Below are 16,852 nucleotides of genomic sequence, written 5' to 3'. Positions count from 1 at the left end.
GAGGTCCCTCCTAGCTTTGGACATGACTTTTTTTTTTTTAATATAAATTCCTCTATCATTTTATTTATTTTTTTTTGGAAGCAATCAGGATTAAGTGACTTCTCAGGGTCACACAGCTAATAAGTGTCTGAGGCTAGACTGGAACTCAGGTCCTCCTGACTCCAAGGTCAGTGCTCTATCCACAGCGCCAACCTAGCTGCCCCAAGCACTAACATTATAAATATCAACAAATGAATCTGTGATATGAAATGGAGCCATTACTATCCTATCATCCAACTTTAATACTGAATAAAAGTTCCCATTAAAAACAGATACAAGTGAAAATAAATATTTTTATTTGAGTCTAGAGGTGGAAATGGAGAATGTTATGGATTTCCCATAGGAAAAGATGCTTAAACCAACAGCCTGAAGAGGGAAGCAACACAGCGATACACACATTTAAAATACAGATTTTAATATAAAGGCAAACTTAAAAGCATCTTCTCAATTACAAATTAAGATAGACATGAGGAACTGAAATAGAAGGGAAAACCTTTTAAATTCTGAATTGTGAAGAATTAATTACAAGCATGAGAGGGGAAAAGGATTAGGATTAACTATTTCCTACTAAAAATGAACGGAATGACAATGTATTGACATAAATTAAGGGAAACAATTTGAATTTTAAATAAGTCACAAATTCGTAGGCTAAAGCATATAAACTAATTCCTATTGACTAGGAAACATCCCATAGCACATGTCCTAAGCAAGAGGTGGGTGTGGGGAGGGAAGTGTGTGGGTGTGTTTTTTAATTCATTCTGGGGAAGGGATTGTTTTAGTTGTTAATTTAAAAGTTTAACAAATCAATTCCCAAGCAACATTTATTTCATGACCCGCTTCATTTACCTAAACAAACCCTCTGCTCTCCAACAGCTCGAAATCCCATGCATAAAAGCCAAAGTTGACCACTTAGCTAAATGGATTGCAAAGCCCAAATTCTCTGATGAGCTAAAGATCTCCTATTCTTCCCTTCCCCCCGTGGTTTCTTAAAAAGCACTTTTATGAAAGGCTAATCTCAGTGAAGCATACAGGTGTACCTTAGAGTCACAGGGCAACCTGAAGGGTTAATCATGTTCAATACATTATAATTATTTGTCAGCATCTAAAGTGAGACACACATATTTTTCCTTCAAGGAGTGAAAAAAAATAATTTTCAATCCCTAAAGAATTTCACAAACGCCATATACCGAGAGTATAATTCAGTTTAATCTTAGGCGTTATGTTCTGATAGCCACGGTAACATCTTGTGCTGCAATACTCAAGTCAGAGTGAGTGTGTGTGTGTGTGTGTGTGTGTGTGTGTGTGTGTGTGTGTACAGTTTTTCTTTAATGTAGAAAGCATAAACAAAAATGGCACAAAACAGTAATTCATCCGACATGTCTGTGAAACACAAGCAGCCTCCATTCCATAGACTGTGCAGTGTGGAGCACAGGACTCCCAAACTCTCACTTAGGGGGTTGCTGACTTCTTTCCTCTAAGCCTCCTGCTGGGGAGGGCTTCCAGCCAGGAAGAGGTGGGGAAGGACCTGGGAGAGGAAGGAAGGTGCCGGGTCACCGAAGTTGGAGACAAGAAACTTGAACATGCTAGGAGGCCACAAGGAAGAGAACAACAGGCCTACCCCGTGCAGAATGGGATTTGGTGATCTCGAGCTCATCTATCCATAGCACACATAGCACCTGGGAGCAAGGAGAGCACCTACTTCATAGGAAGGAGAGACTTCCCTCTTGAATATTAAGTTTGTTTGTTTTTTAAAAGCTGATACATAGCACCATCTTAAAATGGGTCTTTTGCTCTAAAGCCCAAATCAAGTGTGTAAGCTCCCTAAAGGGTCAAACCAATCCTGTTCCCCACCCCCAAGGTGAGGGGGAGGGCCCCTCCAGTCCTGCCAGAGAGCAAGTGTCCAGGCTCCCAGTGCCCTGTGGTCACTGCCGCACTGCCTCTGGCTACTTGAACACGCCAGGCCTTCACAGGGAGCAGTCACCCTCTGGCAACTCACTGGAGGGTGAGCAGAAAGGGGGGGGGGGGGGATGGAGGCACTCCTACCAACTCGACATGCTCTCCCCATCCAGCAGACTGCAATATTAGACCAAGTCTTTTGGGGCAGTCTGCTAGCTTTTTGAAGGAGCACTCCCATGCTGCTTGCCCTCCCCGAGCCCAACTACATCCATACCCACGGGACCTTATTCAAGGCCTGCTGAAGCTTTAACTCTCCAATGTCTACCAACTTATGGAAACCCCTCCAGTGACTATTGAAGGTGAAAACAGACAAAGGAAATCTTCCAGAGAACATATTCAGGGGGAAATTACTAGGAGTGCTAGGAATGGCTCTGAAAAGTGTAGAACATATATATGAACATATGAGAGCACCCAATGCAGGAATGCCTTTAACAACATGCTCAAAGGGAGCCAAAAGACCCCTCTCAACATGGACTCCAGGGTAGCTGACGAAGAAAGCCAGCCATCCTTCATTCCTGCTCAATAAATTAATCTTGTGGGGGAAGGGGCAGACCACAGACAGCAATGGATCTGAATCTTACACTTTTCAGGCCTTTCTTGTCCAACTGGACACACCCTGTTACTCTTGGCCTGTTCACTCAACCTTCATGGGTTTGCAGCCACCTCCTATCCCCTTAAAGAGCAGAGAGAGGAAAAGCACTGGGAAACACTTTCTGTCACTACATCGGTCACCTGAGCAAGCTCAGCACCACCGTCCCTCAAAGAGCCTCCTGGCATCTTTAAGCTCTTAGGACATATAGGTTCTCATCAAATAGTGCGCCCGCCCCCTCCATAAGCTGGGGGGTAGGTCAAGTGTTCTGAACCAGAGGGAAGAGCCAACACTGCAGCCGTCACATTCTTTTAAACCACCCACCACTGGCACTGGCGGGGCCCCAGCAAAACCGGATTTGTTCAGCGAGGGGGTTTACAAGGTTGCGTTCTAAAGAGTATTTATTAATTTAGATGTTAATTAACTGACATTCTGAGGATCTAAAAGTTTTGGGAATACAAGGTACAATTTTAATGGTTTCATTTCCTATTTTAAACTAGTTCCTGAGAAAAGAAAGTCGAAGCTTGTGTCTCGCCCAGACACCTGCATGAAGTTCAGGGGAAGGTTCTAGCTGACAAAGGAATCCATCTAGACTCAGCACATGGGAGCTGTTCTGAAGGGCTCTGTCATAAAGCCGAGAATCACTGCAGAAAAGAGTCTTTCTAGCCTCGCGTTTCTACCTCTCTGGCTGCCTCTGGGAAATCCCAACAGGAGAGTTGATTTCCTTTTTTCCTCCCAGAAAACAGCTTCATTCAATTCACCCTCAGGCCAAGAAGCCTAAATTAAAGCTATCTACAGGTAAAAGCATCCCGTGCTGTCCTCCTTCCCCCCCTCCTCAGCATCCTCCCAACATCCACACTTGGCATCAGGTTTCAGTAAAAACAAAGGCTAACAGCAAAGATGCCCAGGGTGCTGAGCGATCAGATTCAGTGCTTTAGGTACTCAGATGTCCCAAGCCCCAAAGGCTTTCTGTAGTAGCCTTTAAAAAACAAACCATTCTCAAGGCCATCAACATGTAGGCTGATCATCCGACCAGAACTGCTCTTGGGATTCGGTATGCAAAGGCGGCCGAGGGAAGAGGGATGGCAGGGAGAGCCAGGGGTGCTGAACCTCCTGGCAGAGACTAGACAACCAGCTAACCGACCAACTCCAAGGGCCTCACCTTTCATCCAGAAACACTGATAAATTCACTAACAATTAGGTTTGCCAAAGTCTCATGCTTAATTCCAGTCACCAGTTGGACTCCAACACGGGAACATTTTTGATCTGCCCCCAGACCCTGACTACCCTCAGTCTTGAGTTGTTCTGGGCAATGGTGAAGTCGTTTTCCTTATCTTGAATCCCAATGTATACCAACCACAAGGAATGGTAATGGCCTCATCATTTTACATTGCCCTCCCTTCTCCAAGCCCACATCCACCACTTTAACAAGACACCAGTTCTATCTATAATGTCAAGAGACAGCACAATGAGGTCGCCCTCAACGCTACCTGAGGACATTCCTTTCTGATGAGTTTCCCCAAGCCTCAAGGCTCCAAAGACTCGAATCCAAGTTTGGGCTTCCACAGAAGCTGTGCTAGGGGATTTGCCTCTCTGATGGTCATGAGTTCCTAGGCTTCACTTCATGACTTCCTGGATTCCAGGGAATATTCTTAGCTTCTACTAGAAGCTACCACGTCTACTGCCCTTCTGAGTATCTTTTCCAGCTCCTCCTCTGCTCACTTCTTCCCAACAGTCCGACTCAACCTGCTCACTTTTGCTGAGTATCGACAATGAAACCTTCACGTCCCCATGGCTCAGTGCAGGAATGGGGGGTGGGGGGAAGAGAGACGAGAGTTGAAGAACAGGGAGAATCACCAGCTGGGGAAATTCTGTAGCAGAGGCTAAAGCTTGGAATACCTAATCCAGCAACTGGATTCTAAATACAACTCTACACTGAGAACATTCCCAGACACGGCATGCTGGGTTGTAAGCAAGAACCTGATTCAGAGAGACACAAATAAGAAGAAATATTATCAGGATTAGGCATTTAATTCATTACCAATTAACTGATGAAGCCTAACACGATGTGGCCAAGCAGAAGAAATCAACCAAGGTAGGTAAGAACAGCTGAGGAAGAAACATGTTTCTCCATCCCAGGTCTGCGTATGAAAACAGGATGCTTCAGTTAAGTTTTGTAGGAATGAATCCAAGGAGGCCAAAAGGCTTCAAAAGCCTCTGCCTGCCATGACTGAACACTTGCTTAGGCAGGGGTACACTGGGCCTAGTCGATATACTACTGCCATTCATGGTTATTGCCGTTTCCTATCTGAGTACTTGGTCCAATTCATGATACCTAGTCTCAAAATGAGAAGCTTAAAAATGGAACCCATACCCTTTTTTGTGCACTTGAATAAATAAAAATGTTTTGTAATTTTTTCTCTCTCTTTTTTTAAAAGTTTACTGTGCATTATACAATCTAAAAATAAATGAAATCAAGTATATGAAATTTATAAATTTTCATCATATCTCTATAAAATACTGTCACTTCCATAGCGTGACACTTTTCTGTACACAGAACACCAGGTCACAAGACAAGTAATTTGTTGCCACATCATCAGATCGGTGCGTAATAAGATAGCTGTGTGGGATTTGTGTGTGTATGTGTGTTTGTGTGTATGTGAGAGAACCACCATTTAAACCTACTGAAAAGCAAAGAAATAAAAAAGCAAATGCACTTAGTACAAAGGCCAAGCCATCTGGGGGTCAAGTATCAAAAAATTATGAACAAAATACAGAGTACTTTGAACAAAAACAACAAAAGCTGAGAAATCAAAACTTGCCCCAGCTTAGGAATTAATGTCCAATGTTGCCATGAAGAATTAAAACGGGCCTGACCAACACCAGTAAATATGCACCCTGTTCATATGCCAATGACATCCCCAAAATAAAGGGCTAAAAGAATTAACAGTATAGCAGGTAAAATTCACAGTGACAGGGGAACTCAGTGATGAGGGCATGTGTGGGAGACAAGGAAAACATTTAATGGAACTAGCTTTAAGGTATTCTCAGTTCAAGATGAACTGTTTGGTAGGATGGTAACAAGGACTAAAGACCAGGTGGCCTAGCAGCTGGTCGAGAAGGTGGAAAACAGTGGTCAAACATACACAGTTGCTTAAGGGAGTTGTTTTTAAAAACAAAAACAAACAAATAAAAACCACCAAGGCCCCAAACCCACACATCAACTTTTTTGCCCTCACTTTTTCAGGACAGGTAAAGCCTTTGGTAAATGAACAGAGTGACTTCAATAAATAAAGCAGACTTTCCCAAGAACTGTATTTGGCATTGGTCAACCCTCGAAAGTCAGCACCAAGGAGAACTACAGAGGCACAGTTCTGATGGATGAAATAGCACCGAGAACAAGCTGTGGACATCTCTGCTGGTGTGCCAGTCCTTTATATATATCTTATTTATTTATATATATTCTTATATATAGTTATTTATATCTTCTTAATAAGTTGCCTTTTACGACTTAGATGGAATAAAATAAGTCAAAATTGTTTTTACTTTTTAAAAAATGATAAATACTTTATCTAAAACTATCAACAATACAAACTGGAGCCTTTAAGTCATTTCTTCCGCAGTTTTTTTTTTAAACTCCGATTCACAGTAGAATATTCTTTATTCTGTCGTACTTAAAAAATTTTTTTTGTTTGCGCTGTCATCCAGTAGTTTGTGAGTTGAAACCCTTGCAGGCCAGGTGAGCACCTTTCAGTGGAAGCTGAGTGAGTTGGTCCACGGCGTCCTTGCATAGGTCACATGGGGTTGAGGTAGAAATTCTAGTTACCTAGAAGGAGACAAGCAGAGAGGGAAAGAGAGCAAGCCAAAAATCAAAACTCTATCCCATCATTTTCTAACATTAGGTTCGCCAGGAAAGTCAAAACACTGCTAAAAAAAGTATATCACAGTAACCTTTTTGGGGATTGTGCAAGGTAAAATGAACAAAAATTTCATTTTCTAAAATCAGGGTGGAGGCTAATGGAAAGGAAACTGAGGCCCCAGAAGATTAAGTGACTATCCCTTTTTACTCAATGGAACAAGGTACTGAATCTGGGAGACCTGATGCTCACCTAAGCCTTCAGCCTTCAGAGAATGGAGAACTGAGCTGACAGACCCCATCCCTTTGGCAACAGCCATTGCTGGAATAGTCCCCAAACCTCTGAGAGTGAGCAGGTAGGAGCAGGGCTAGAAAGTTACACTTCTCCTGCCCTCCCCAGGGAAGCATCAGCTTCTGTGAAAAGGCTTGGCTAGAAACTGGGAGCTCCCAGAGCGGAGCCAGGCGCTGTCTTTGTAGAACTGGACAATGTCTCAGTGTGTGCCCCAGCCTCCTCATCTGGGAAGGACACAAGAAGAAACACAGCAACGGGCAGAGGACACTGTCTTCCCCTTCTGGGGATTCTCTGCCAACCAAGCTCTCATTTTTTAAGGACGGTGTTTCAGTTCTTCCAGATGATGGATGTCAGGGAGAGCAAGCAGCAAATGCAGCATTGCAGCAGCAACAGCAGCTAGCTCAATAAAGCAGAGGCAAAGCCTCTGCCCCAGGCTGACCAGGCTCAGTCAGAGCCTACACTGGTTTGCTTCCAGGTGACTGTCTCCTACAGAATTGTGACAACAGTCACAGCAGGAGCTTCTTCAAGTTAAGGAGTAGTTATTTTGAAAATACCTACAACACCAACAGAACTAAAACCACAAATAAGAATATCATCACGCTTCATTCATCGAGCACCTGGAAGTGGGGGGAATGGGAGGGAATGATAAGAGAAGGGTTAAGTTAGGCTGAAAAATTTCACAGTGAATAGTGTCCAAACGACAATTGATCCTGAAGGGTCAATGATTTCATGAGGGGCTTTCCCTCCATTGAATGATTTCAATCTCTAAGGTTTGGGGGAGTTGCTGAAGCTGAAAAATTCATTGCTCTGAAGCCAAGTATCAGGGGAGCTTGTCTACACAACATATACAGGCTGTTACAAAGGTCTCAGTGCAGTTTTAAGCTACTGAACTTAAAAGACTTTTGAAACACCCGGTATCGCCCTGCCTAACCAAACTCTGAGTTTTTCCAGCTCAGAAGGACCTGCCAGCACTGAACTCTGCTGGAAATTTGGGAGGGTCCAGAAACCAGGCATTGGGAGTATAGTGGTATGTGCACATAGAACATAAATAAAAAATAATGGCCATGCCTGTAGTTATTTGTTTCTTTCTTGCATAAGGAACCTGTCCCCTTAGAAACTGAGCAGAAGCTTTATTAAACAAGCATTGATCTGTATGAGCACAACTAAAGAAAAACTGAAATAGGTTCAAACAACTGCCCCAGGTCAGAACCAACAGCAAAATTGGGGCCAGACTTCTCCACTCAGCTTACAGAGTTCTCTGCAGATTGCTCCCTGGAGTTACTGCCTGATAAGGTGCTGAGTTAAGGCCACATCATGGATACTTTAACTGGCTTGCATAAAAGTCTGGCAAGAAGTATTTGCTTCAAGGTAAAGTGCTAACTTCTGAGCTGTCAGGAGATCAAACCTGGCTAGATGTTCACGACAAGACACCAGGGATTGCCTTTGATGTTACTTTATGTGTGAAATGAAATGATGGCCATAAGAACAGAAGCCAGCTGGTGAGCCCACATTTTACACTCATAGTCAACTAATGACTTATTTAAAAAGGAACTTCCAACACCACGCAACCCATGTGTAAGAAGATAGTCATTTCCCTAGTGCCATTGTTACCTGCCTTAGAAAAGAAAACACTGCGGTTCTGTTTGTCAGACATGGGGCAGAGGAGCTTGGGCCTGTGGTCCTTCTGTGGACCTCGGCTATCCGAACAACATGGATTTCATGTCTCTTAAGAAAGAGTAAGATAAAAACAAACCTTGATAGGACCAAGGTTAATACCAACTGAATCGAAATTCTCTGGCTAACACCAAAACATCCAGTTCCTATGTCTGGCGTGAGACGACCATTTAACATTGGCTGAATCAATAACTTAGGCCATCCCATTCCGTTTCCCAAAAACACACACTTGACCTGCATGTAAATCATCTCAAAACATACACTAAGACCACAGAATCGTAAAGATGACTGAAAAGAACACAGCAATGGACTGAGCTGTTCCCTGCAGGTTGTAAATGAGTTGTTGGAGCACAAATACTATTTAAAACTTGTATGTGAAAAAAGTACAGTTTATCTCAGAGGCTAAACCTCAAAATCTGTTTCAAATACAAAATGGTAAGAGAGGTCATGAAAGTCACACCTTAAACAAGGCCTTTCTTACCTGGAATACCAAAATAGGCCAGGGAAGGAAGATGGACCGAGGTGTGACTTCAGAGATAAGTGACAGTTGGCCTGGCAGTGCCCATACCACTTAGGGCTGAGTCTAGAAAGGTTATGGCACAAAACTCAGTCAAACTTCCAGCTTATTAGGAGGGAAGAGGAAAGAGCTACTATCTGAGCCCTGGACTGCCTTGAATTAAATAAGCAATAGGGTCCAAATTCAACTTGATCAGTTGAAAGAGACTGCTCCAGCTAAAACCACACCTCTCCCCAACCAGCGGCCCTGGTACCCCGGAGCCTGTCGGGGGCTGCCTAAGTGCAGAAGTCCAAGGTCGGGTTCCAGGCTTCAACAGACAGGTTACAGGGCAGCACTATCAGCTGAACCAGATTAACTAATATCAACGAGTTTCTTCTCCCTCCTTCATCAGTACTGTGCCCCTCAAGCTGTAGTCACCCCCAAGATCCTTATGTAGGGTACCCCCACCATGAGGAACGGGCTTTTTTCTGGATGTGTCTGTGGCACACTCATGACTCATGCCACCGGGCAAACAAAACAGCCACATGTCCTCCTGGGAAGGTCAGGATGGCAGCTCTGTTACCTCGACAGGAGAAAGGGCTTTTCACCTACTTGACCAGTTTGACCAGCCTCATGTATTTCCAGCTACTGAGCACTTTTTTGGGGGGGTTTTTTGGGTTTGGTTTTTTTTTTTTTTTGCCTCGTCGGCATTTGGAGAATTCCTCATGAGCACAAGGAAGGGATGAAATGAAACATCCCACTCTACTGGTCAGAGGAGGGATGCTGATCCCCAAACCCCGGTAAAGCCTGCACTGGCACACCCGAGACTCCTACTCTGACCTCAACTGGCCTCTGTGAAAGGAAGGGAATTCAATTTTGTGCATAAACCACCTAGTTAGGCTCTAGCCTTACCTTACATAATACGAACTGCTAGCTAAGCAAGCTCTTTATCGCGGCTTAACCCCAGAAAGGTGCGAAGCGTAAGGAGACTGCATGCCAAGGGTAACCCACATAGCGGGCGGGCCAGCGGCGTTGGACTGCGGGACCACGGGTGCAGCCTGGGCCAACGCCAAACGGGGCAGAGGCTGGTGGTGGACTGTGAAGGAGGGGCGGGAAGCTTTATGGGGGAGGGAAGCGAGCTTGATAGAGAGAGGAGCGTTAGCCTGGAGAGAAGCAGCCGACGAGGGCATAGCAAAAGCTTTGTTAGCAGGAATGGACGTTAGGGTCGGCAGAAGCCCGGGCTCCGGGTTAGAAGCAGTGAGTAACAGAGGGGGTGGAGGCAATGAGACGTTAGCAAGAGGAGGAGCAGGGGGAGGAGGGTGCAGGACAGGCTTCACAGGCCTGTGGTGCTGGGGGGCTCTAGCCTCGCTACATGTTCCTATGCTAGAGGAAGAGGCCTGGAAGGAAGAGAAAGTGGGGGTGACCACAGCCTGCACTGGGTTTAAGCTTAGCATGGTGCTGCTACAGAAACTGGCTCCAAACTGATGAGAAGAGGCAGAAGGCACCGCATGGTTAAAAACACCTGCAAACAGGAGAGAAAAACTGAGCTTCAACACAGAGGCACTGTCCAGGAACAGTGAAGAGACATGCGCGCCAGCGCGCACACACACGCACACACACACACACACACACACACATGTCCACTCAAGCAGGGGTGCCGACAGACAAGACACGCGCCAAACGTACAAGTACATGGGCACACATACATGCATGCACACACGCACACACAGAGCACAGCACATACAAAGCAAAAAGCAAAGCCGTCAAGGTGAGAACCTGATGTCCGAATGGCAGCCCGCCATGGGAGCCACGGTGCCAGAGGCAAGGGCTCCAGAGCACAACTTACCTTCAGATGCCCTGGGCAAACGAGAGAGAAGAGGCTCTACCCAAAAGGAAGGAGAAGGACTAGTCCCAGGCCACGGAGCCTCTGCGCTATGGGCAGGGACTGAGGGGAGGGGGAGGATGTTGACCCCTGGCAGCCATCACTTGGCCATTCTTGCAGGGAAGGAAGACAATGACGGAATGTAGGATGTGCTTCCTCCCTGTATAGTATCTCCAGAGAGGATAAACAGATCCCGTACACAAGGAGGCACGTGCTCTGCCAAATACCAGCTGAGGACCTTGAAATCAATGCTGTGCACACATTCAATTCAAATGAAGGGCTTCATGGTTTGGGGCCAGGGAAGGGAGGCAAGCAACGTGCTGTCACGACAAGGTGCACAGACTTAGGACTGGTTAGATGGAGGTCACTGGCTGCATTGTACACAAAGCACCTGGATTACAGAATCAGGAAATCCTGAGAGGCAAGCAAATCAAATTGTTTTATGGAAAGCTAGTACACTGTCTAAATTCTGTGTGTTTGCTGTAGGGTGGGGGCAAGGAGAGGAAGGAAAGACCAATGTAATGAGGGGAAGAGGGAGAGAGTGACGAGCCAGGATCTCCCCTCAAACTGCAACATGTGATCACGGGCTCCCTGTGAAGAGTGTCCTAGAGACAAAAGCGCGGGTTCCATTCCTTACTACACAGTGAACCTAGGGAAGTTGCTTCTGTCTGGGCCTCAGTTTCCTGATGTGGAAAATGAGGGGAAATTAGAATAGAGATGACCTTGAAGGGCCCTTCTCTGGCTCTGAAATGATCCTAGTGCCTTCCCTGCACAGTCCAATTCTCAAAAGCAACCTCTAAGTGGCCCCTTGAAAAGGAGAAGCAAAGCTCCACCAACCTACCTCCAACTGTTCCACCTGTAACCCCAGAAGAGAAGTTTCCCATAGCGTGAGAATTTGTCAATCTGGTCGCAGCCGACGACACGTGGACCAAACTGGCAGCAGCAGGCATGGAATTAAATAAAGACTGCAATACTGAAGAGCCTGCCACTGAGCTGAGGTTGGCCTGCAGGGACATAGGGCCCAAGGGAAACTGGGATCCAGTGGTGAAAGTGTTTAGGAAAGGGTGGTGCGCCGAAACAGAAGAAGTGGGGTGGCCGGCCGCAGAGGCCGCGCTGGAAAGGCCTTTGCCATTGAGGAGGCCCCCAGGAGGCACGGCGGCGGCGGCAGCAGAAATGAAAAGATTGTGGCCATTTTTAAACTCCAAGTCCCGGTCCCGTCCTTTGCCAGCCTTGCCACCGTGCTGCAGGGAGCTCTTTTCAGAGGGGCCCCCCAGCTGCAGGCCCACGTCGAGCACCTCTTTGCTTCGGCCTCCAGCCCTCTGTAGCTCTTCCCCCTTCATACTTCCTAGGCCGTCCAGCTGCCTCTTGTTCAGAAAAGGGTTGGCGTCTGAGCCGTCTTTGCTCCGCTGTGCCTGAAAACCCAGAGGGGAGGTCAAGCCGGCCACCTCGGTGGTCTTGTGAGAAAGAGAAGCACCATCGTGAAAGCTGTGTAAACTCACATCAGCAGCAGACAGGCCCCCGGCATAGGAGAAACCATTGGAGGAGTTTGTGTTGGGGCTGAGACCATCCGTCCCTGACAGTGAACCGGGGAAGTTTTTCCTCGTGTGCACAGAGACCTTGGCGTCAATAGCCATCGTATCCTCTGAGGACGGCCGGAAGGCAAACAGGGAATTCTGGCTCAGGGACGAAGCTGCCTGTAAGGGGCTGTCGGATGTTTTGGTAAGGTTGATGTCTGATATTGGTGAAAAGGTAGACTTCCATTTACTACTGTTGATACCTTCAGTTAGTTGGGTTTGCTTCCTTCCTGGAAGGCCACCACCTGGTTTGGTGAAAAAGAACAAAAAATAAACCCCAGTTCAATCATCTGATTGGGGGAGAGAGAGAGAACGAGAAAGGTCAGGTTTATTTGAAAGGAGTAGGGCACGTTCACAGGGGTGGGAATGAGCCCCCAAACTGGCTCCTCTAGGTCTGCTACGAGAAGTCCTAAGGGTTATGCAGGCCAGCAGACTAACCTGAGCAAAAGAGGAAAAAATGGCAAAGAGCTTAAGGACTGTTGACACTGAGGAGCTAAACGCTAGGAAAGGGCTCATGGGAAATGGGGGAAGAAGAAACTCTGCAGCCAGGATTGTGGGCCATCAACCAGGATGAGAAGCACCGTAAGTTTAAAAAAAAAAAAAAAAAAAAAACCCCTGGGGGCAGAAGGAGAAAAGAGAGCCACTTTCCACTAGATGCCAAAAAATATGCCCTTCCCCTCCCCCCACAACAGCAAAGCAGTTGAAAAGAAGCAGCTACTAACTGCAAACATCCGTGTCCACACATGGCAGCCCACAACATGCATGTGCAAAATGACTGGCGAACATCTCATCGACGGAAGCTTAGGCACACGGCAAAGGCAGAAGCTTTACAGCTTATGTGAAATGGAATGAAGAAAGAACCGGAAGACTGCACAGACAGAAGCGAGGACGACAGAAAGGCAACACTAAGCCTACCTTGGGCAAGCAGTGACGCAGGAAGGTCTGCAGCCCGCTGTCCGTCAGCCAGAGCTAGCAGGAGATGGCAAACACTGCACATTCAATGCCTCCTTTACTTACCATTTTCTGTTTTCTGGGGAGACTTGCTCTCTAAAGATATTGTTGCGATTTTCCTTTCAATCCTAAAAAAGGGAAAAGGAAATGGTTATTCATATAACCACCTGTATTATCCCACATTTTAGTCTGTCACCTAAGTAAAGGCACTGGGATGACGACACGAAACTGGAATATTTTCTGTGTTACTAAAGGGAAAGGCAACAAGGACAGTCAAAGCAGTACTATTCTACCAAGGGGATAACTGAAAGCACTGAGTTCAAATGTCAGCTCCACTGCTTATATATAATAATTCAGACAATTCCCATCACTTCCATTCTTTCTTTCTAAAACGAGTTTTAACAATTACAACTGCATTGTGCAGAAGGTTGTTGGAAGTAGTGGGGTTTGTACATCCCAAAACAGCATAGGAAGAGTTAAAATATGATTATAATTTAAATTCACAGGTTGAACATAAACATATCAGAACAGTTCCATTCTCTGCTAACAAAGACAACCGTCAAGTTCAAATGAAACAACAATAACAAAAAAAAAATAGCTTTAAATCCAGAGAGAATCAGTAAGTTTATAGTGGAAAGAGAGCTGGATTGGATAAGGAACATTTGGGTTCAAATCCCCTCTCTGGGACACAACACCTTTGCGACCTTGGGTAAGTCATTTAAATATTTAGTGACCTGGGCAATTCTCAACAGGCTTGGAGTTACGGAAGTGTCCTCTCCAAGCTCCCTACATCAATGTCTGGACCCCCTTGTCACCCCAAAAGAGGAAGGTTCCTAACTGCTATAAAATTAACTTGTCTTTAATTCCTCAATTTGCTGCGTTACTTATAGATGTGTATAGCAATTTTCAAAAAGGTAAAACCTCAAACTGTATTTTAAGCCATGTTAGTAGGGGAAAAGATTACTAGCAATAAAAAACAACTGAAAAATAAATTGAAGGAAAAAAAAAAGATAAGCACTCTTATCAATGACTTCCTTGGCACATAAAACTTGTAGAAGAAGCTTTAGGTCAGCAATTCTCAAAGTACAGTCTTTAGATCCCTGGTTATTTCCAAGGTTCTTTCAGGGGGTTGTGAGGTCAAAATTATTTTCTTAATAAAACTAAGATGTTATTTGCCTATTAAAATATGCCTCCCTTTTCTAACTACATGTATTTGTGTGAGAACAGTCTTCACATACTACAAATAAAACAACACTGTACCAGAATGAATGAAGAAGCCGATAAGAGAATGTAGTTGTCATCTCTTAAGCTAGACGTTTAAAAAAATTTGCAAAAACATGGAAAACAATGCCTTTCTTCTAATTAAAAAAAAAGTTACATTTTGTTAAAAAATTCCCATATAAACAAAAGCATTTGAGAGTCCTCAACAATTTTTTAAGAACGTAAAGGGGTCCTGAGTCCAGAAAGTTTGGGAACATCTGCTCCAGGTCAAATGATATGGATATTTTAGTCATCTGCATATTTATATGCATTAATTCACAGCTACTTCCAAAAATTATTGACTCACAGTTCATTACCAGTACTCTTCGTTTACCTATCTCCCCAAAAGCCCTACAATACCAACTTCCCATACTTTGTCATCTTTGCAAATTTCCTGGGTGTTGAATTGAAACCTTGGGAATTTAAAAGTTTTTATAGATATTTTCTGGGTTTTTTAGACCAGTAGAATTTCTCCCAGTCTCACCTGTCCTCATCCCAGAGTCATCTTTAATGATTTTCAAAGAAAAAAAAGAGGAAGAGAAAAAAACTCATCAAAAAAGTTTCAAAATATCTACTATACCCATAGAACCCCAACTTCCCCAAAGGAGTTGAGGATGGGAGAATTTGTTTTTCTCTAACTTGATAACATTCATCTTGGCTCTGTTCGGTGATTGTTTTTACATATTCACACTGTTGTGCTAACTACACATTAATGAATGACTGCTTGCTTTCCTCTTAATCAGATCATATAAATGTTATTATGCTGTCTTCATCAAATTCGTTATTTCTTAGAATAATTTTCTATTACAGTTTTGTACCAAAACTTGTTAACTGAATAGTGAATGGATGGGCACTGGCATGGTTTCAAATTCTTTGCTCTCACACAAAGTGCTTCTATAGTTAGTGCTGGTCATAATGCCTAGCACATAGTAGGCCCTTAAATGTTTGACAGACTGCTAACGATATTTTATTGTAAATGAGATCCTTGAGATACGTGCCTGGTAGGGAAATCTCTAGGTTTGAGGGCATGCATGTCCAGTTCAGTTACTTTGTCATACTTGAAAAGTGCTTTCCAATATGGTTGTCACACCTATTCACAACTGAACTAATGAACCACCGTTGACTATTCCTATTTTTTGTCATCTTTGTTTATTTGCTGGTGGTGAGGAAATATCTCAAGGTTATTTTGATTTGCATTTCTCTTATACTGTAACATTTTTTCATATGGTTACTAATAGTCCGCAATTCTTTTGAGAACTGTCCATTCATAGCCTTTAATACCTAATGGAAAGGCAGCTAGGTGGCATAGTGGATATAGCTCTGGTTTGGGGTCAGGAGGACTTGAGTTCAAATCTGGCCTCAGACACTTGACATTCACTAGCTGTGTGACCCTGGACAAGTCACTTAACCCCGATTGCCTCACCAAAATAAAAATCAAAGCAATACCTAATGGAGAATGTATAATATACATACACAATCTCCAAAAAACAAACATGTATATCTATGCATATATACATACATGTGTGTATGTGTATATATAGTTGAATTTATCTTGGATACCAATAGTGTTCTCCCCTCATTCCACTGCTTTCCTTATGCTACACTTGAATTTTGTTTGTGTAGGAGTTTCTCAGTTTCATGTAATCAAAGTTGCCAGTTATATCTTTTGCAACTGTCTCTATTCTTTAAGAATGATTCCTGCCAATAACAATGAAAGGTACATGATCTGATTCTCTTCTAATGCTTAATGAATGGTATGATCTTTAATGTTAAGATCCCATGTCATATTTTGAATCTATTGTGGAATACAGCGTAAAATGTTTTTCTAAGATTATGTTCAGCTACACTGCTTCCTAGGTTTCCCTGCAGCTTTCCTTAAACAGGGATTTCCCCCTCCTAAGGACAGACAGTTGAATTGAATTCCACTGTTTCTTTATCCTTTCTTGATTGGTGTGTTCCACTGATTTTTAAACAATACAAAATAGTTTGATGGCTGATTTATAATCCAGGTTAAGGTAGGAAGTACTGTACCCCTTCATCCCTATCTTTTCCCATTAGATATTCCAGATCCTTTGTTTTGAGAAACAAATTTTGCCACCATTTCATCATGCGTGACCTGGAGAGTTCGGCCTAACAATAAAATGCTAATTTTCTTAGCTAGGATTGTCATTTTTAATAGCACCTAAGCTTGGCCATGAGCACTGAATACTCATTTTTTTAAAAAGGGGCATTTTGTAATTAATTATATCCAAGTATTTTATGTGCTTTTGTTTTTTGATTGCC

General features: G+C 44.0%; 1 protein-coding gene across 8 annotated transcripts in view; it reads right to left on the bottom strand.

Moving 5' to 3' along the window:
* Window positions 1-318: 318 nt before the first annotated feature.
* DOT1L (DOT1 like histone lysine methyltransferase) overlaps window positions 319-16,852 on the bottom strand; it is a 121,757-nt gene continuing 105,223 nt past the window's right edge. For 7 of the 8 annotated variants that reach the window (XM_027853066.1, XM_027853068.1, XM_027853071.1 and 4 more), the window contains 3 exons: window positions 13,376-13,437; window positions 11,626-12,603; window positions 319-6,410 (listed from right to left, as the gene is read on the bottom strand). In XM_027853066.1, coding sequence (XP_027708867.1) covers window positions 6,403-6,410; window positions 11,626-12,603; window positions 13,376-13,437 — 1,048 coding nt within the window. In that variant the 3' untranslated portion in view covers window positions 319-6,402. The other variant, XM_027853075.1, reaches the window with a different exon arrangement.

This window comes from Vombatus ursinus, unplaced genomic scaffold (assembly GCF_900497805.2).
Source record: "Vombatus ursinus unplaced genomic scaffold, bare-nosed wombat genome assembly UNPS02009918.1, whole genome shotgun sequence".
Classification (NCBI taxonomy): Eukaryota; Metazoa; Chordata; class Mammalia; order Diprotodontia; family Vombatidae; genus Vombatus; species Vombatus ursinus.
Note: the sequence above shows the minus strand (reverse complement) of the source record. Positions and strands in the feature narration are given on the sequence as shown.